General features: G+C 45.2%; 1 protein-coding gene across 1 annotated transcript in view; it reads right to left on the reverse strand.

The window, feature by feature from the left end:
- The window catches only part of PPM1H (protein phosphatase, Mg2+/Mn2+ dependent 1H), a 183,192-nt gene that overhangs the window by 78,762 nt on the left and 82,595 nt on the right, over positions 1 to 21,835 (reverse strand). The window contains exons 2-4 of the mRNA XM_068170425.1: positions 15,619 to 15,787; positions 9,915 to 10,259; positions 3,127 to 3,239 (exon numbers count right to left, since the gene is read on the reverse strand). Of these exons, the coding sequence (XP_068026526.1) occupies positions 3,127 to 3,239; positions 9,915 to 10,259; positions 15,619 to 15,787 (627 nt within the window). The remainder of the gene's footprint in view (positions 1 to 3,126; positions 3,240 to 9,914; positions 10,260 to 15,618; positions 15,788 to 21,835) is intronic.

Here is a 21,835-nt window from a genome sequence, read left to right on the forward strand (position 1 = left end):
TTACAGAACTGTGATTGCATCATTAGCTGAAGTTTAATTATATCATTGACATTAGTGATGCCATAACATCATGCTCAATAATAGTTCATAACAAAACCTACAATTAGCACAATTTTTCCTCCCTTTTGCACCAACCAAAAGTGTTCAGCTTGGAGAAGCCTAATAGTCCATACAGAAGTGAGCTAGGGCTGAACCTGAAAGGATTGCTGGCTGGTAATTTAGTAATATGGTAATTAAAGTCTTTTCATGATGTAATTACACATCAACTACAAAAGGACAGCTGCTATACAACACTGCCAGGGTACGTGGCATGAAATGATTAGATTTGAGAAGCTTTGGTGGTTAAACTGAATACCACAGACATAAGTCTGAGGTATAGCTGGCACTGCATAGCACATTATTATTCAAGTCTCACACTTGGTGTTTCCTTAGTCTCATTGTGAGAGTAACAGTTTGTTGCACATACCTTGGTCTTGTCACAGTAAAAGTTGTTCAAAACCCACGTTCAAAAACTTGTGCTGTTACGAAGTTGCCTGGAATGAAAAGACCTGACCTTCTTCTGGGCAGAGGCAAAACAAATGAGGTTTGCATGAACCCCAAAACGTTTATATTTCCCACACTGGCCTCACAAAACCTCCTCTCACAGACATTGGTCTGTGGGAAATGCAGCTTGATTTATTTGCAGGATTTTTCCAGTCAGGGAGCAGAGAGGGAAGGAGGAGGACAGAAAAGAGGCACGTATGAATAGGTGAACTCAAACTAAAGCTCAACTGAAGAACTGTGGGCTTCAGCATGTAGTTCCAACGGCACAAGTTCCCTTTTTGGGTATGAAAAACAAACCCTGCCCTTATTCAAGGGCAGACAAACATTTTTAAAACTTAGTTTCCTTATTGTATTTCTCACCACCCTCATTTGTATCTGTACAAATTGTGAAGCTGACCATGCAAGGCATGAGACAGCAATAAGGAACATATTTTTCCAACTAACACGAATAAAACTCCTTGGCTACATGACTGGGCTCTTAAAAACTCAGGAATGCAGTGTGCGCTCTGGCAGCAGGCAGACAACCTCAGAGCTGCTTTTCTAGCCCTAAAATGTCCTTTTAGCAATGAGGAGCAACTTAGATGTTTTGCAATAGCTGTTTCACTCCATTTCTGAAACATGGGAAGTGGGGATTTGGTAGCAGAGAGGCCCAGATCAACTATCTTCTACATTTCAAGGCTTTTATTTACTTGAGCTATGAAAGCCTAGAAGTGAACTTATCTGAAAGTGAAAGATTTTTGAGGAATCAGAGAATTCTCCTCAGCAGAAGGAAGGTTTTGGAGAGGTTCATTTGGAAAGTGCAAAACCCTGTTTTGGATCTGGAGGGACCCCGTTACCTACAAGGAATGAGTAGAAAAGTTTGAATTCTGGGTCAAACAAGACCTGGCCTGGCCAATGGCCTCCCTTCTAATTCCTGCTTTTCTGAAGAGATGTTTCTGATGGGCTTGATGAACATTCAAAGTCTACTGAAGACTCGGTGGATTTAACAACAGTGAATGCTTGGGCCAGTTCAAGATCACCATCAACAAGTTTCTTCCTGCTGTCCATCAGAGACTGCAGTGGAGCTTGGGCTGCTCTCAAGAAGCAGAGGAGGAATCTCAGGGGAACTGGAAGCAGTCAGTCATTTAAGAACAAAGATCTCTACTACTCAGAAGTAGGTCTTGCATGGTCAGTTTTAAATAGCATACTTCTAAGAGACAATAAAGCAATTTAGCCAACACAATGGAAGATGCTCAATTGTACTTCAAGTACCATAGCACAAGAAAGCATTTTGTTTTTCTAATTTAATGGAAGAAGAGCTAAAATTTAGTGCAGCTAGTGGTTCTGATGACTAAACAGGTGATCTGCTCAAACCTGGTTGCAGTTGCCCTCTGTGAGAACATCTGATGGGAAAAAGATTCAAATATACCACTTGTCAAGGGAACCTGGGTAAGCAATTTGCAATCTCAACAGCAAATTCAGCATATTAAGAACAACTGCCAACATGAAAAGAACAGGAACTTTATGCACAAAAGATTTATCTGACTTCCTACACAGTTTAAAGCAGCAAGAGGCAATAAAAATGTTAGCTGTAAACTACGGAACAGTTCGCAGTTGACTGCTCTCTGTAAACACATTGTGCACACACGTCATAAACACAAACTGCATGTGTGCAAACCTGAAACATAAATGCACCCCTTAGCATTCTTCACCTAGAGACACTGTGGCTCAGGACCTTTTCAAATTCTCAACTGCTAAGAGAACACAACAGAACTATTCTCCCTGGACTGTTTATGCAGATCTCTGCCAAAACAAACATGTGAAGGTCTAAAGTCTTGCAAGAACAGCCTCATTCTCTCTCTCTGATGGTGGCATGGGCAGAGAGTGAGAAAGAGGAAAAGAATGCAAGTGGGAGATTTGCAGTATACTCTTAGATTTAGCTAAATCAGAAGACAAAGCTTCTCCATCACAAGCCTTCAAGTATCCAGGTTCTAAATCTAACAAAGCAACAACTCCTGAATGACAGCATTCAGTTCCAAGACATGAACAAGTACATGGACAAGCTAGGATAGGACACAGTAAAAACCCTAACCTGTGACAGCCCATCTCCTTCCCCTCCTCCTGTTGCAGGAGTAGCAGTCATTTGCCTACAGATATGTAACAAATATTACAAAATCTGAGAGCCAGGTGGCCTTCCAAGACTAAGGATGAGGACAGGAGCCACAAGGCTTCCTACTGCATCGGTCCAACCCTACCAGATGTTCCAGATACATTCACATTTTCAGTATTCCACACAAAATTGTACTACACATCCATCTCTTCCATTTCAATGGCTCTTTCACATCTTTTAACTTCTCTGAAGCCATCAAGCTGTTCAGGAAGTGCTACAGAAGTACTGTCAACTCTGCCAACTGCAACCACTGCTCCACTAGATACTGGAAGCCTACCGCTGCTGCTTGCATTCATTTCTGGAAGCACCGTTATGTGTCCAGCCAAGAAAAAGAACCCTCTTGTGAGACTTTTTGCAACTGAGGAACTTGGTAACATCAGACCTGGGGACTTTAGGGTGAAGGAATAGTTGGGGGAGAAACCACACTTACTCACCTGCTATCACCAGCGTTTGCCACATAGAGCTTCCCCAGTAAATAAACCACCACGAGGGCTGTGCAGCCACCAGAAATATTATACACGGTCCTCTCTCGTTCTATTTGCAAATCCTACAGGAAAAGAAAACAAAATCTGTGAGGGCAGCATTTCAGTTGGGGTTTTAAAGCATGAAGATTCCCCTCAAAAATAAAAATAAACAGAGTCTTTCTTAAACTTCATGTCCCACCGTCGTAGGGGACTTTGCATCAAAAGATCCTTAGGAAAAACCAGGACAAGAGATTGGAAAACATTGGGCACCCAGGAACAAATGGCAGCCCTGAGGGAATTTGCTGGGGAAAAAAGCAGAATGAAGGCTAAAATAAATGTATCTTAACAACAGGTATCTGGTGGTATAATTGGTGAGTGCTTTACATAGAAAACAATTAATGAGCTCTCCAAAGGGGTACTAGGACTGCAGAGCATACGCCTTTACACACAGCAGCAAGACACACTCATGCCACAAGTCCACCCTTCAGAAACACAGGGAATGGGTAGATGCTAAATGTATTAAAGGTGGCATAGCAGGGAGGGGGAGAAGGTCAACAGAACAGTATTTGCTGAAAAAACACTAGGCATTCACAGCCTTTTCAGAATGAACCACAGTATTTAACCCTGTGCCTCATGTCACTGTTTTCAGGAGATCTTGAAAAGACTTGATTTCTGACAACAGGCCCAGATTTAAGGAGGCACCTAGCTGCTCAAATAGTTTTCCCTCTGTTTAGCTTCCAACTGATTCTGAGTGTAAGAAATGTTATATACAATAGAAGTGGAGAGCACAGGTCATGTGTCAGCAACAATCAGGGCCAGGAAGGAAAAATAAATACATAAATATATACATCACACACACACACATATCTATATAGGTCCAAGAAAGCTTGAACAACATAAAAGACACAAGTAAACGAGCTGTTTTCTAGTGCTCCACACACTTTAAACAAAAACTGAAGTATATGCCAATGAATTAATTGTTGCCTCTCAGTTTAGCTTGGGGTAATACCACAGGATGTTAGAAATTACTACCAGAATTAAACCCAGCTTCAAACTGGTCTTTTCCTGGTAATACTGGACTCAAGCAGGGAGCACCATTTAACAGTGCTACTGCAAGCACTGGCAGCTCTTTTCAGCTAAGCTCTGCCTACTTGTATGTGCTTATTATGAATGCATTAGTTAGCCCCTGTGCGTGTGCATACACACAGCGCTGTACTTCAGCCATTTCTGTATGTGCACCGAGAAACAAACAACTCAAATTATCTATGCCTTGGGGTATGGCATTGAGAGCTTTATTTTAGAGCTAAATTTATCTGAGGAAAAGCACCACAACAAATGCAAGCCATGACAGGTGCAATTTGATTGAAAATCTGCAGAGACCTTGCTTTGTTTCCTACAAATTTCAGGAGAGGGAGGTGAGCTGGGGCAGTGGGAAGATGCTCAGCAGCACTCACACACTGTCTGAGCTGGCTGGGTAGAGGTGTCTGTCACAAAAACCGTGCCTTCTCACTGGCTGCTGTATATAGGGCCCAATCCCGTTTGTTCCATGAATATAGTACTGAGGTGGGGATAGCAAGAAACATGCCAGTGCTGCCCAACATGGCCATCTGCTGCTCGTGGGAACTGTACTCTGCTGCCATTCACATTTTACCACTGCCGCTTACTCCATGCTCCCATTGACTTGTGGTTTATGCTGGTTTGGGGTTTTATTTTGGGGAGTGGGAGAGGGAAGAGGTGGGAGAGGACCAGGGGGAAAACACCTCCAAGATAAAATAAAAATACATCTCTCAAAACCTTTGGTCACAGACACGGGCCTGTTATAAATGCCTCTTTATCTAATCTCACCATAGAGAAGCTGATTTTTCCTCCCCATGGTTTCTCTATATTTTTAAATTAAGCTGAAAAGAGCAGTTCAAAGGAAGCAGACATTCCTAACCATCAAAATAATTTAAACTTACAAATGCTACAGTGGATTTGCCAGACACTGCCAGGAATTTTAAAAGACCTTCATCTCCGCAGTTCAGAGAATCCTCTGAGACCTTCAAGCAACAGACAATTCCTCACCTGGTTTCAACTCTGTCATGTGTACACTTTGCAAGTGCTGGAATGCCTAAATTAAAATTTATTTCTTTCAATAAGAAGAATTCAGAAGCATCTGTTATAGGAGTGAAGAGGCATCATCCCTAGGGCCTCATTTTCAGAGTTTCCCTGACTTAAACTAGATCTGTGTACCAGAGGCTTTTTGAATCATGGCTGCTCATAGCCTCTTCCATTTAGTTGTGCAGAACTTGAATTTACTGCCATGACTTGCCAAAGTACATTTGGTGCCGTGTTTAATTTGACATGACATGCTTGCTTTGACATTACCTGTTTTGAGGGAAGGGGAAGGAAGGGAGGCTCACCTACCCAACAAGATACGAGGAGGAAAAAAAATAAACCAAAATAAAATAAAGCTCACCAACGCCACTAACTCATTCTGACATACAGACAACTGGCTGTTCATGAACTACTTTGTAACAGTGCTGCTGGGAAAGCAGGGGAGCACAACCACGGGCAGAAACCCCAAAGCACCTCTGAAGTCTTTATGGGTACAAAGGGGCACATTCTACACAAAGTTTGAGTGTATACAAAGCTTTCCTCAGTTCGAGTGTATACAAAGTTTTCCTCATCTTCCACCTGGTAAAGAATTTCACAGCAAACTGTTTGGACTTGCTTTTAATTTTCTTTCGCTTTTTCCTCCTCTTTTCTGTAGCATACACCTCATAGCTATAATCTGCATACAGGGCAGGAGCTGAGCAATGCTGGGCAGAAGACACAAAGGGCAATATGTGCCACTCAGACCCTGATAGGAAAAAAAAAACAACCCCCAAGCCCCCCAGACACCACCACCACCACCCACCCCCACCCACTCCTCACCCCCAAAAGGATTTCCGTATCTTCTGTTCAAAAGGCTATCATTTCACACCAAGGAAGTGGTTAATTCAGTCTGTGCTCTGCCTGTCTTTTCGGGACGTAGCAGCAGGAATGCGCAGGGTGCCCACCAGGGTTGCCTCACTGAGGTTCGAGGGGTCTTTGGCAGGTGGGTCCCCTATGACTGTGGGGGTCCTAGTCACCCTAATCTGCCTTTCCTGGGTGAGGGAATGCAGTGATGCCGCAAAGCCTGCAGAAGACACCAGGCAGTGGCACACGGTACATTTCCAGAGCAGGTGACAGCCAGCAAGGGCTTTCTCCACCGATTACACAGGCAGCCCAAGGATGCAGCCCATACTAACCGGTCTGACCGCTTCCATCTCTCCCCAGCGCCTACCTCGCACAGGCTCAGACCTGGGGCTTCCCGGAGCACAAGCACGAGTTAATCACGCCAATTAACAACCTCATCCAGGAAAGGAAGGGCGCTACGCCACCAAGCCCTCCCCTCCCGCTTGCTCGGCGGCTCACGGACCCCCGACAGCGGCTTGCTCGTGCCACCTCGTGGAGACCCTGCGGAGAGGCCGGGCCGGGCCGAGCCGGCGAGAGGCCAGCCCAGCCCAAGCGCAGAGCGCGGCGGGGGACGGCGGCTCCCGGCATGCCCTAACACGCAGCTTTGCCTTCCCGCCTGTCGCGACCCACACCTGTGCGGACGCTCGCCACCGGCGGCACCTGTGCGGTGGGCTCCTGCGCGCAGGCCGCTGGGGCACAGGCGCTGCGGAGGAGACAACATGGAAGCAGCGAGTGATGGTGGCACAGAATATGAATGCCAGCTGTACCCGGTGCAAGGTTTAGACATTTAGGACCTTGAAACAGAACAGCTACATTCAAACTGCATGATCATCATCATCATCACAACGAGTTAGCATACGTGCCACAACTAAAAAAGCAATTTTTCATCTGTACCAGTCCTCCAGGATCTCAGTCTTGCTGTGACACAAAGTAGCTTTACTCCCTACAGACACAGTATCAGGGTTGTTTTACATTAAATTAAAAGGCATAAAGACAAAATTAGCTCCTTAATCTGCCTTACCTCTATCAAAAAGGCACCAAAACGCCTGTAATGGTGTCTCAACCCTTCTCATTCCTACTGGTTATTTAATGGGAGAAAGCTTTTCAAAAGCAAAACTGTACCACATGATACTATGATACTATAATACTATGATATGTGGCTCTCGCAAGACTGTTCAAATTAAAATCCACTAATCTTGCAAAAGTACCTGTCTAGATTTCTTCTGAGTCAAAAAGACATCTTGATATGGAAGAAAATAATGATACAAACTTACATTTCCCAATAAATTATACAGACTAGGTCTGTGCCATTTTTTTCCCATCCAAAAAAATCAAACAAGGTTCACTGTGGAATAAAATCACAGAGAATCATTTCAGTTGGAAAAGACCTCTAAGATCATTGTGTCCAATCATCAACCTAACACCACCATGGCCATTAAACCATGTCCCAAAGTACCCTATCTAGATGTTTGCTGAACACCTCCAAGAACAGTAACTCCACTATCTCTCCCTGGGCATCCTATTCCAGTGACCAACCGCTCTTTCAATAATGAATTTTTTTCCTAATACCCACTCTAACTATCCCCTGATGCAACTTGAGGGCATTTCATCTTGTTCTATCACTTAATATTAGGGAGAAGAGACCAACACCCAGCTCACCACAATCTCCTTTTAGGTAGTTGTAGGGAGCAATGAGGTCTCTCCCTCAGCCTCCTCTTCTCCAGACTGAACAATCTCCATTCCCTCAGATGCTCCCCACAGGATTTGTTCTCTAGTCTCTTTACTAGCTTTGTTGCCCTTCTATGGACAAACTCCAGTACCTCAATGTCCTCCTTGTAATGAGGGGCCAAAACTGAACACAGTATTTGAGGTGTGGCCTCACCAGTGCTGTGTATAGGGGCACAATCTCTTCCCTACTCTTACTGGCCCCCCTGTTCTTCAGAGTTCAGAATGCTGTTGGCCTTCTTAGCTACCTGAGCACACTGCTCAGCTCATGTTCAGCTCTTTATCAATCAGAACCTCCAAGTTTTTATCTACCAGGCAGCTTTCCAGCCACTCTCCCCCAAGCCTGTGGTGTTGCATGGGGTTTTGTGACCCAAGTGCTGAACCCAGCACTTGGCCTAGATAAACCTTGGCCCATCAATGCAGCCTGTCCCTCTGCAAAACCTTCCTACCTTCAAACAAATCAACTCACACCCAGTTTGGTGTCAACTGCAAACTTCATGAGGGATCACTGCTAATCCCAGTCCCAGCACAACCAGAGAGCACTACCTAGAATTACTTCAGAAAGGAGACAGCTTAAGTAAGTTAGGCAATGACTTGGTCTGTGTCACCTTTCCACAGTGTTTCACTCCATGTAACTCTCAGAAAAGTACTGTCCAAAGGAAATGACACCAAATAAAGGAAAAAGAGTTTTTAAAAGCCTTTTGAAAAGGACTTGAGGCCAAACCAGGGAGACCTTAACTAGAATTCAAAAGGCAGGTGGGGAAAAAAGTAATGGTATGCTAAATGCTTCCAGGGAAAGGGAACAAAACCATGATTAGATAAATCTTTCAGGATTTCTTCAGGGTTTGAAGAAAAAAGTATCTTTGTCTACTGAAAAAATGTAATGATATTCAACAGGCTCCCTTTCAGTGATGGCTTTCAGGAAACAACACTCAAGGATGCTGCCCTTCATCCATGTCCCTGATGTAACCTTATATGACCCATTTGTATAGTTCTGGGTGATATGAACAAGGTGTGCTGGTGGTGCAAGGAATGCCAAGAGGCTATGCTGCTATTCTTTTAGAATGTTCTTTAGCTTTTACAATGCTTTGTAAAGCACAAGTCCATATACACAGCCTTATGATAACAAGAAGTGCTGAAATCTGCTACTGTGAAGGAATAGAAATCTGCTACTGTGAAGAAATAAAAAGGAAGAGGAGAAAAGGCAAAAAGAGCACCAAACTTCCAGCAGTGTTCAGGAGGAGACTTGACAGGGTGCTTGGTTGCATGGGTTAGTTGATTAGGTGGTGTTGGATGATAGGTTGGACGCGATGATCTTGAAGGTCTCTTCCAACCTGGTCTATTTTATTCTATTCTATTCTATTCTATTCTATTCTATTCTATTCTATTCTATTCTATTCTATTCTATTCTATTCTATTCTATTCTATTCCATTCCATTCCATTCCATTCCATTCTATTCTATTCTTAGTTTCATAGTTTCATTCAGGGTTGGAAGGGACCACAAGGATCATCTAGTTCCAACCCCCCTGCCATGGGCAGGGACACCCCACACTAGATCAGGCTGGACAGAGCCTCATCCAGCCTGCTCTTAAACACCTCCAGGGACGGGGCCTCGACCACCTCCCTTGACAACACATTCCAGGGTTTCACCACTCTCATGGTGAAGAACCTCCTCCTCACATCTAGCCTGAATCTCCCCACCTCCAGCTTCATTCCATTCCCCCTAGTCCTGTCACTACCTGAGATCCTGAGATTCTATTCTATTCTATTCTATTCTATTCTATTCTATTCTATTCTATTCTATTCTATTCTATTCTATTCAACAAACATGGCTTTGCCACTGCCTGAGACTTAAAATGGAGTTCCTGCCTCACAGGGATGTACCAGGTAAGCTGTTTTGCATAATTCTGTCTACATGCAAAGGTGTTTTAAGTAGGGGAAACAAAAGTCACTGATGTGTGGCATTTTTGTTGTTCATCTTCTCCAGGCCAAGTGACCCATATGCAAGTGACCCATATGCAAGAAGTACTTCCAAGCCCTGAGCTATACATACCATTTCCTTGAAAGCACTTTCTATGGCCCCAATAACCAGGCACTCGTGTGGGATCTTCTTCTCGGTGAAGAAGCGTGTTGGAGGTGTGCTGGGCGAGCCTGGGGCCCCCACACCACCACGCAGGGAAGCCGCCCGCGTCAGCGTCCTGGTGTTGGCAGAGGGGTTGTCAGGCTCCTCTCCCAGGCAGGTGGGTGGGAGGACAGCTGTGTTTCTCAGGATGTCCACAATCTCCTGCAGCTGCTCCAGGATATGGTGCTGCAGCAATTTGGAAGCAACCACAGCTGCCCCTGACCCAGCATGTCCATCAAACAGGGACCAGTAGTACAGGTTGATCCCATCTGTGTCCTGGAGAAGCAGGGGGAATAAAGGGAAGAAAAAGAAATGGTTACTGTTACACAGCCAGGAGCGAGGTCATGGAGCAGCCACTGGCATAGGGGCAGCCTTGCAAGTCAGATGTGGATGGATTAATGCAGATTTAGAAACGATTTTGCAAGGGACAGGAATCAGGCAATACTGTTGCAAAACACCTCACACTAACAAAGCATAACCTGTATCTCACCACAGTCAAAGACCTTGAAAATTGTATGTGCTTGTCATGCCGGCAGTGGTCTGATTTAGGATGACAAACATGATTTGTTTCAGTCACCCAAACACTGCTCTCTTACACAACAGACCAGCACATAATCTGGGCATCACCTGCATCCCAGCCCCTGATGCCCAAAGCACTGCTTAGTTCAATCTTATGGACAGGGCTGCTAACTGCAGCTCCTGTCGCTTTCTGCTCTTCTAGCTGCACCACAAAGGTGCCAATCACCGAGGAAGAACACTAGGAATTGTCATTTGCAGATCCAAAAGACATCTTTCTCTGTTGCCCTGAGCTACAAAATCCAAAACTCAATGGAAAATGTCTCTCTTAGCAAAATGTATATAGACCACCACTGCAAGTTCCTGCTGTTCAAAGGGCAGAATTCACTGCTGAATGAACATTACTTATAACTTACTTTGCTGAAATGCACATTTTAAAGCCTTGATAATACCAATTAAATAAGTCTCTTTATTATTATTTTTCCCCAGTTGATAGCATTGCTGCTGCAGTAAGGTTCCAACATGTCCTTAACCGGTGCATTAATAATATAGTCATCCAACACAGTGGAGAGTTCACCCAAGAGTTGGAATTCAGCAGTCTGTTGTGCATGCTTCACCTCATTACTGAAATGCTGAGAAAAGGGAGGATTGTTCTGCAGTACTGGATTACTTACCCCAGTAAGGATCACACAGGATGTTAGGGGTTGGAAGGGACCTCTGGAGATAATCGAGTCCAACCCCCCTGCCAGAGCAAGACCATAGAATCTAGTGCAGGTCACACAAGAATGTATCCAGATGGGTCTTGAAAGTCTCCAGAGAAGGAGACTCTACAACCTGTCTGGGGAGGCTGTTCCAGTGCTCTGTGACCCTTACTGTAAAGAAGTTCTTCCTCATGTTGAGGTGAAACTTTTCTGTGCTGTAGTTAGAATAAACCTTTATTAGAATAAACCAAACCAGGTTGGAAGAGACCTTCAAGATCATCGTGTCCAACCCATCAACCAATCCAACCCACCCAAACAGCTAACCCATGGCACCAAGCACCCCATCAAGTCTCCTCCTGAACACCTTCAATGACGGCAACTCCACCACCTCCCCAGGCAGCCCATTCCAATGGGCAATCACTCTCTCTGTATAGAACTTCTTCCTAACATCCAACCTGAACCTCCCCTGGTGCAGCCTGAGACTGTGTCCTCTTGTTCTGGTTCACATTCGTTGCTCCCTGTCCTATCGCAGGGCATAAGTGAGCAGAGGCTGTCCCTTCCTTCCTGACACCCAGCCCTCAGATATCGATATGCATTTGTTAGATCCCCTCTCAGTCTTCTCCTCTCCAGACTGAACAGCCCCAGGTCTCTCAGCCTTTCCTCATAAGGCAATGCTCCAGTCCCTTCATCATCCTTGTAGCCCTCCATTGGACTCTCTCAGGTAGATCCCTGTCCCTCCTGAATGGGGAAGCCCAAAACTAATACAGGCCAGGATGCCATTGGTCTTCTTGGCCACACTATCTACAAGCTCTGGTGGTATTTTGTCAAAATCAGCCTTCAAACATCTCCATTTGTTCTTTTAATTGGACAGAGCCCTGAAGTGGCAACATGATCAGTCACCACAGTGGCTATTTTAGGTTTCCTTTTATAGATTCAGACTTAACAACATTATGAATATCTGCCAGATACATGAAGAGTAAACAGATCCTTTACTGCACTGACCTTACAATTAATTTCCAGAATGTACTAGGAAATTTAATAAGAGTCAGCCTCCTCAACTGCTGACCTAGCTTTCAGGAAGATTCAGACTTCTCCTGGGTTTTGTAATTGTAAAATATAATTAAGACATGCAAAGGTTTGGGTCAAGCAATGGATGAGAAATCATAAAAGAAAATGAGAAATAATTGGAGCTTGGGTATAGAGAAGAAAAAATAATAACATTTTATATATAGCAATCAATAGGGACACATTTTTCAGGTAAACCAGACAGTGGTCCTGCATTGCAAACATTCAGATTTGTTTGTTTGTTGGTTTTATGAAGCTAACTTGACAGGGTGCTTGCTTGCATGGTTTAGTTGGTTGGGTGGTGTTGGATGGTGTTGGATGATAGGTTGGACGTGCTGATCTTGAAGGTCTTTTCTAACCTGGTCTATCCTATCCTATCCTATCCTATCCTATCCTATCCTATCCTATCCTATCCTATCCTATCCTATCCTATCCTATCCTATCCTATCCTATCCTATCCTATCCTATTCTAAATAATATTGCCACTAAAGATATGTTCTGAAAACCACAACCCACCTTGACTGTTATCATGCCAAATACAAACTACACTCAGGAAATGCATTGGAGTGCATCTGAAGTTCTCATACAATCTGAAATGGGTGGGCAATTGCCACCCCATCCCCAGAGGAAAGCTTCCTCATGTTACTGGTGATATGTACAGCTACCAGTAGTAGACAATACAAAATATATACTCCACCCAATCTTTGTGGCAAGGAAAACTGCAGGAGTAATAACTGTGTGTCCTCACATAACAATTCCAGTTAATAATGCATCACATTAAGTCCTGCAACCTGATTGTCACAATGATAATATCCTGGCACGGTTTTCCCACTTCACTCAATGATGGTCTTCAGTATTCATCATCAAGGCACCCTCTAGTTAAAGGCATTTAAAAATGGGGACAGAAGGCAAATATGATTAATCAAATGGCAGTGGAGTCAAGGGAAGGGGAGAGAATTAATTCAGGGTTGAATTTGCAGTCTTGCCTTTCACTACTCTGCTCAGTTATCACCAGCCCTTGAAAGAAGATGACTTACATTTATGCTATTTAACAGGTTTCTTTGGATTCTTCTGTGTGTCAGGACTAAATAAATATTCACTTTCCCATCTCCTCATTTCTGGCCCACCATCTATCTCCTCATTCCTACCTTTGCAAAGTCCCTCTGCAGCATAAAGACCACAACAGTGGCACCCAGCCCATGTGGACAACCCATGGATCTCCAGCTCCCTTATGCTGCCCTGATAAAATGCAGGGCTCCATAGATAGGTCAGCATTAAAAAATAATCACACAACCTCACATGTATCTGACATTGAAGGCTCACAAACTCCCCAGAAAGGAGGGTAAAACAAAGATAGGACGTGGCTTTCTCAAAGATTCTATGGGGGGAAAAAAGAAACATCTGGGGACAATGAACTGGACTCCATTAAATCAAGATGCAGTTTAAGTTTCAGTTCCTATTTCCCTTGTGCTCCATGCTTTAAAACCTAAAGAAGAACAGAAGAAATCTGTCTTCTCCCCAGAAAAAAATACTCAATAAACTTGCTTCCCTTGTCTCTTCCTCCTTCAATATTTCTACAAGCTGCTTCACCACTCAGAGACAATTTTGGATTGTGTGTTACATTTGGATCTCCCTATGAGGAATTCACAGCATTCTGCCTCAGGCTTTCTTACTAAATACTTGATGGGATGAAATGATACCACTCACTGGAGTGTCTCACGCCTGTGCTTCTATATCCTGTTGATACAGAGTAACTTGCACCCTCATCACATTTAACACTAAACCCATACACTCCTGAAAAGATACATGCCAACAATGCTATGTGAGGGCAAACCACAATTTCATACTTCACAGTATAAACAACATGAAAACATAGAACTATGACAAGTTACAGAAACTTGTACATCTTTACTTTCCTTTTTAGATCTATTCAAACAGGGGGAAAGAAAAAAAAAGTAGTAAAAAAGTACCAAGGGAAAAGTCCTACTAATTGCTAGTGTAAGACTGCCCTCTAGTAGAAAGCTTTCTCCAGAAATATACTGCCTGTCTGCAGAAAACACCTTCCTACTTTAAATTCACAAGCTGTGCTCTAATGACATGGTAGGATAGGTGTTACCCAGGTAACACTGGAGGCCAGTGACAAGCAGAGTCCCTCAGGGATCAGTCCTGGGACCTGTCTTGTTCAACATCTTTGTGAGTGCCATGGACAGTGGCACTGAGTGCACCCTTAGCAAGTTTGCTGATGACACCAAGCTGTGTGGTGCAGCAGACACGCTGGAGGGAAGGGAGGCCATCCAGAGGGACCTGGACAGGCTGGAGAGGTGGGCACAGGCCAACCTCATGAGGTTCAACAAGAGCAAGTGCAGGGTCCTGCATCTGGGTCGAGGCAATCCCAGGCACAAATCCAGGCTGGGCAGTGACTGGCTGGAAGGCAGCCCTGAGGAGAGAGACTTGGGGGTGCTGGTGGACAGAAAGCTCAACAGGAGCTCTCAGTGTGCACTTGCAGCCCGCAAAGCCAATCAGATCCTGGGCTGCATCAGGAGAAGTGTGGCTAGCAGGTCGAGGGAGGTGATCCTCCCCCTCTACTCAGCCCTGGTGAGGCCCCACCTGGAGTACTGCCTCCAGTTCTGGAGCCCCTATTACAAGAGGGATGTGGAGGTGCTGGAAGGTGTCCAGAGAAGGGCCACAAGGATGATCAGAGGGCTGGAGCACCTCTCCTATGAGGACAGACTGAAGGAGTTGGGGCTGTTCAGTCCCAGAAGAGAAGGCTCCGAGGTGACCTAATTGTGGCCTTCCAGTATCTGAGGGGGGCCTACAGGAAGGCTGGGGAAGGACTTCTCAGGATCTCAGGTAGTGATAGGACTAGGGGGACTGTCAAATGCTTAATAAAATGGTGTGACTACATAAATGGTGATACTGCAATGATGGGAGTGACCATCACTGGACAAGGCAGCCACAGCCATTAAATTCAGAGTGTTCTGCAGCAGTAAATTGCTCAGGATTAGATATCTGTGTCTTCAAAAAGGAAAATCCAAGGGGTATTCCCCTCCCCATAATTAAACTAAAACGTTGTAGATGATCTCTAAGGTCCTTTCCAACCTGAGACATTCTGTGAGTCAGTTTTAGATGCAAGAAGCATTTTCCAATTCAAGAAATAATAATAAAACTTAAAAACTCAGGTACCAGAGCTAAGAAGAACATAGCTAAATGTTCTGCATTTAAGCAGAGATGATTACCAAAAGGTACCTGAAAGTATAGGGAACATTCAGCACACATCTGTTAGTGTCACATTACCACATCCTTTTGTATTTACTTTGTGCTTCCCCACGGACAAGACACAGAAGTGTGCTTACCGAATTGTCTTTCAGCTGCAGACCTTCTCCATTGGGCAATGACGACCTCCGTTTTGTGGAAGAGTTCTTATTTGGTGTAGAATTAGCACCTCCAGCTTTCTTCTTGACAAAGAGGACCTCACAGCTGGCTTGATCTTCATTGTGCGTGCTCTTCCCTGCATTTATTACCCTAAGGCAAAACAAATGAACAAAGCAAAGAAAAAGAAAAAAGTGGGGAGAAGAAGGGAGAAGAGGGGAGAAGAGGGGAGAAGAGGGGAGAAGAAGGGAGAAGAAGGGAGAAGAGGGGAGAAGAGGGGAGAAGAGGGGAGAAGAGGGGAGAAGAAGGGAGAAGAGGGGAGAAGAGGGGAGAAGAGGGGAGAAGAGGGGAGAAGAAGGGAGAAGAAGGGAGAAGAGGGGAGAAGAGGGGAGAAGAAGGGAGAAGAGGGGAGAAGAGGGGAGAAGAAGGGAGAAGAGGGGAGAAGAGGGGAGAAGAAGGGAGAAGAGGGGAGAAGAGGGGAGAAGAAGGGAGAAGAGGGGAGAAGAGGGGAGAAGAGGGGAGAAGAAGGGAGAAGAGGGGAGAAGAGGGGAGAAGAGGGGAGAAGAGGGGAGAAGAGGGGAGAAGAGGGGAGAAGAGGGGAGAAGAGGGGAGAAGAGGGGAGAAGAAGGGAGAAGAAGGGAGAAGAGGGGAGAAGAGGGGAGAAGAGGGGAGAAGAGGGGAGAAGAGGGGAGAAGAGGGGAGAAGAGGGGAGAAGAGGGGAGAAGAGGGGAGAAGAGGGGAGAAGAAGGGAGAAGAGGGGAGAAGAGGGGAGAAGAGGGGAGAAGAAGGGAGAAGAAGGGAGAAGAGGGGAGAAGAGGGGAGAAGAAGGGGGAAGAGAGGGAATAAAGAAAAAAAAAGGGAAAAAAGACAAAAGAAAAAGACACATCCAAGTTAGCAAAGCCTCCATCTGCACACCTCACATGTGACTCAGGACGTATGGAACCATAGCCCAGAAACATTGCAAGTATCAACTGAATTAAAATGCCCAACTTTCTTACACACATACACACAAATGCATTCCTGATGATTTCCATACACCTACTCATGGCACAAGCAACATTTTTTCACAGATCTATGTAAGATCCAATGGTGTCATGAAGCATTTTTAACCTAAGGCATCTCTTTCTTTTCTTTGAAGGGACTATTTGATGGTCAGGGCTGATAACACGCCTCTGAGTTGAAATGTGAGATCCCCAGCTGGTTTTTCTACCTGCCAGCATCTCTGCTCTTGTGAATAATCAATCTGTTGGCTAAGGCATTCTGTCAAGTTCTGAGTCATGCACAAACAAAATACCTGCTATAAATCTACAAAGCTGTTGCTGCTAAAGGCACAGCAAAATATGCAACTGCTATTGTTCTGTTTCAGGGGTGTATCTTTGAAATGCTGTGACAGAAATACAAAGGAAAGGCTTTTCCTTATATTCTAACATGCAAGTCAAGCTTGCTTTTATCACAGCAAAGGGGTGTATACTAAATACACCCCTTTAGCACTGCAGAACAACATAAACCACCCCCCTTACCCCCAAAACCCCACAAACACTCTCATCTGTCCTACTTATCATAGTATCATAGTATCATAGTATCAGTCAGGGTTGGAAGGGACCACAAGGATCATCTAGTTCCAACCCCCCTGCCATGGGCAGGGACACCCCACACTAGAGCAGCCTGGCCAGAGCCTCATCCAGCCTGGGCTTAAACACCTCCAGGGATGGGGCCTCAACCACCTCCCTGGACAACCCATTCCAGGGCTTCACCACTCTCATGGGGAAGAACCTCCTCCTCACCTCCAGCCTGAATCTCCCCACCTCCAGCTTCATTCCATTCCCCCTAGTCCTATCACTACCTGAGATCCTGAGAAGTCCTTCCCCAGCCTACTTGCCAAGTAGAAAGCAGATTTACCCCAAGAGCTGCAGGCATGCAGCACTAAAACTCAGTACAAGCTTCAGATAGACAAGGGTCCCCTGAGACTTGAACCATAACTGCTCATCTCCCTTCTGTCAGTGATGAAGCTAAAGCAACAGCTATTCCTCCACCACCCCCATTTAAAAACCCCAATCAGCAGTTTGCATTATACAAGATACTGTAGTTAGTATCATCCATCTCAGAACATCCAAGTTCAAACATATTTTCCACTTTCCACATGAGAACCTTGTCACAAACCACTAATTTTGCATCACTTGACATGGTGCTCAGTAAGACTTTGACAGTCCTGGGCTCAGGAAGAAAACCTATGCAAGCCAGAACCATATCTTTGATGCAAGGATGCCCTCTTCCACAAGCACTTCCACTAACCACTTCTCTCCACATTTCCATTACTGGACAAGCAAACAGTTTCACACATTAGGCACCCAATGTCTTGAAAAACAACTGTTGCCTCTCCAGAAGGTCAAACAGCTTGAAGACACAGCATAATCCTGGTGAGAAGTTCAAGACATACTTGACTTCTTGATCTCTAGTGTTTTCCTTACAGTAAAATTTCACATAACCACAAAAGACTTGTGAAAAGTTGTTGAAACAAAACAAAAAACTGAAGGGAAGCTTGCAGGAGACTCTGCCCCAACCTGCCTGCTCTTGCTGAAAGATCAGTTCTGTGTCAGCCTTGCTCAAGGGTAAAACAGTCTTCTAATTTTCTAAGAGAAACATGATACTGTGACATGGAAATGTGTATTCCAGCCTCTGATTAGGAGAAAAAAGTCTAAGAAAATGTGCATCCACTATAATTAACTGCTTCACAGCGTCACAGAATGTTAGAGGTTGGAAGGGACCTCCAGAGATCGAGTCCAACCCCCCTGCCAAAAGCAGGATTGCCTAGGGTAGTCCTCACCTGAATGCATCCAGGTGAGTTTTGGAAGTCACTCCACAACCTCTCTGGGCAGCCTGTTCTAGTGCTCTGTCACCCTCAGTGTAAAGTTTCTCCTCATGTTGAGGTGAAACCTTCTATGTTCAAGTTTATATCCATTGTTCCTTGTCTCATTACTGTGCACCTCCAAAAAGAGCTTGGCCCCCTCCAGCTGACACTCACCCCTCAAATATTTATACATGTTGGTCAGATCCCCTCTCAGTCTTCTCTTCTCAAGACTAAACAGCCCCAGGACTCTCAGTCTCTCTTCCCAGGGGAGATGCAGAGCTACATGCAGAGCTACAGGCTGGGGTCGGAGTGGCTGGAGAGCTCCCAGACAGAGAGGGACCTGGGGGTGCTGATTGACAGCTGCCTGAATATGAGCCAGCAGTGTGCCCAGGTGGCCAAGAGGGCCAATGGCATCCTGGCCTGCATTAGGAATAGTGTGGCCAGCAGGAGCAGGGAAGTCATTGTGCCCCTGTACTCTGCATTGGTTAGGCTGCACCTTGAGTCCTGTGTCCAGTTCTGGGCCCCTCAGTTTAAGAAGGACATCGAAACACTTGAACGTGTCCAGAGAAGGGCAACAAGGCTGGGGAGAGGCCTTGAGCACAGCCCTGTGAGGAGAGGCTGAGGGAGCTGGGATTGTTTAGCCTGGAGAAGAGGAGGCTCAGGGGTGACCTCATTGCCCTCTACAACTACCTGAAAGGTGGTTGTAGCCAGGAAGGGGTTGGTCTCTTCTCCCAGGCAACCAGCACCAGAACAAGGGGACACAGTCTCAAGCTGCACCAGGGGAGGTTTAGACTCGAGGTGAGGAGGAAGTTCTTCCCCGAGCGAGTCGTTCGTCATTGGAATGTGCTGCCCAGGGAGGTGGTGGAGTCACCGTCCCTGGAGGTGTTCAAGAGGAGATTGAACGTGGCACTTGGTGCCATGGTCTAGTCATGAGGTCTGTGGTGATAGGTTGGGCTCGATGATCCTCGAGGTCTCTTCCAACCTTAGTTATACTGTGATACTGTGATGCTCAAGTCCCATAATCATCAGAAACTGGAAGTTTCCTTACAGTGCCAAATGCCACATGCTGCAGGCTGGCATCTGTATGCACAATACTCCCAGTTGTTTACAAGTATTTCTTGTAAATAAACACCAGCTGTGGATAAAATGTTGTGAAACGCAGAGAGCACTGATAAAGGAGCAGCTAGCTGCAAAGCACCTCTGAGCAGTTTAATCGCTCCCCCCCTGTAGTGCCAAACCTTTGAGCAACTGGAGAACAAACACTGATATGTGATAAGCTTCTTCCAGTCTGAAAGCTTGACATTTTCTTGACAGACTGAGGGGAAAAGGAAGCACATATTCAGAAACAGGGGGGAGGCACAGATATCAAACAATTTAAATCAGCTGGCCAAAACCTCTCTAACTTGAAATGCTCCAAGGATGATTAAAATGTTGCAGCACCACAGAAGGTGCAATTTTATCATACAAAGAGCTCATTAATATTCAGTTTAGCTAATCAGTCTCCTTAATGTCACTGCTAGCTGCTTGCAAGCCTGTTTAGAAGAAGAAGACAAAGACAAAAGCTACTCCTTCCAAAAATCACTTCCGATCTCACAACTAGTGTTACTTAAGAAAATCACTCAAATATTGGAGCTGCTCTGATTTTGTGGTCATTTGAGGCTGGGGTGCCTTTAGGAAACCATAAAGTTGAAGACCTCCAGAGGCTAGAGAGGTCCAGGAGGTGGACTGGGAAGTGTATTTCATTCCCCTAAGTCCTGCATCCCTATAAAACTGACTGCAGAGTCAGTTTTTCTTCCTTTTCCCACCCTCTCTCCTCCCAGGAGAACACACAGGCTGTTATCTCTTGTGGGGGAGGCCTGGTGTCAGCCCTGGCAATGCTGCCAATTAGGCCTGGAGCTGCCTAACTGGGGCCTGGAACTGCCAAGCTGAATTTTTGCTGTGTCACAATGGTGTTGGTATGGAGGGTAGAGAAGCTTGGTAGGGGCAGGGCACAAAGGCATGGGTTGGTTAGCCTGGTTTAAAGGGAGGTTTGTGTGAAGCTTTGTCTTAATGAGCTTCTGTGTTAAGCTTTGGATTTTATGTATTTTATATGCTTTGTACTGTTGTACATAGCTATGAATAGCATTTCTATTTAAACTTTCCAATCCTATCCAATCCTTTGTGTGAACTTCCCCACCCCCCACCCCCCTTTTGGAAGAGGTAAACCAGCATCTGTCTCACTCTAAACTAAGACAGGTTTCTATCTCAGTGATGGATTTCAGGGCTTGAATGGTAGGAGGTGTTCTGATGTTTAATACCTCATTAGGTTATATACAATGAGATATCATTTTATAAAGCTGCTGCCAAGAAAATCTGCCCAGGCACCAAATACATTTCAAAGGCTACAAGAACAAAGTGACCTAACAGACCAGCTTGGCATTCAGCTGTCGTGAAACACCTGGAGTTGAACCAGCACACCAAGCACTTTGCTAGAAGAAAATAGAATAGAGTAGAGTAGAGTAGAGTAGAGTAGAGTAGAGTAGAGTAGAGTAGAGTAGAGTAGAGTAGAATAGAATAGAATAGAATAGAATAGAATAGACCAGACCAGGTTGGAAGAGACCTTCAAGATCATCTTTGAATATCTCCAGGGAAGGGCACCTAACCACCCCCCTGGGCAACCTGTTCCAGTGTTCTACTACCCTCACAGTAAAGAACTTGTTCCTAACATCCAGTCTAAATCTCCTGTTCTCTAGTTTGAAGCCATTGCTCCTCATCCTGTCACTGCAGGCCTTTGTAAACAGTCTCTCTCCATTCTTCTTGTAGGCCCCCTTCAGGTACTGGAAGGCTGCTCTTAGGTCTCCCTGGAGCCTCCTCTTCTCCAGGCTGAACAAGCCCAGATCCCTCAGCCTGTCTTTGTGGCAGAGCTGCTCCAACCCCCTGATCATTTTTGGAGCCCTCCTCTGGACTTGCTCCATCAGGTCCATGTCCTTCCTATATTGGTGGTATTGAGGGCTCCAGAGCTGGATGCAGTACTCCAGGTGAGGTATCACCAGAGCTCAGTGGTAGAATTCCCCAGTCTGGATCTGCTGGCAGTGCATTTTTTGATGCAGCCTAGGATGTGATTGGCCTTCTGGGCTGCAAGCTTACACTGTCTGCTCATGTCCAGCTTCTCATCCATCAGGAAATAATGCATCTAATTTGGATGAGATGTTCCTCTTTTTACATTATTAGGTCCTATATTTAATAATGGTCCTGAGGTTTAGATCATGGTGTAATGGTGCTAGTAAAAATATACTGTACTGTGCAAACAGGAGCCTGCTGACACCTGCACACGAGGTGGTGGATTTTGGTCACATTTGAGGAGGTACTTGCAT

This window comes from Melanerpes formicivorus, unplaced genomic scaffold (genome assembly GCF_026170545.1).
Source record: "Melanerpes formicivorus ecotype bairdi unplaced genomic scaffold, bMelFor1.0.p_v2 SCAF_3, whole genome shotgun sequence".
Taxonomy (NCBI): domain Eukaryota; kingdom Metazoa; phylum Chordata; class Aves; order Piciformes; family Picidae; genus Melanerpes; species Melanerpes formicivorus.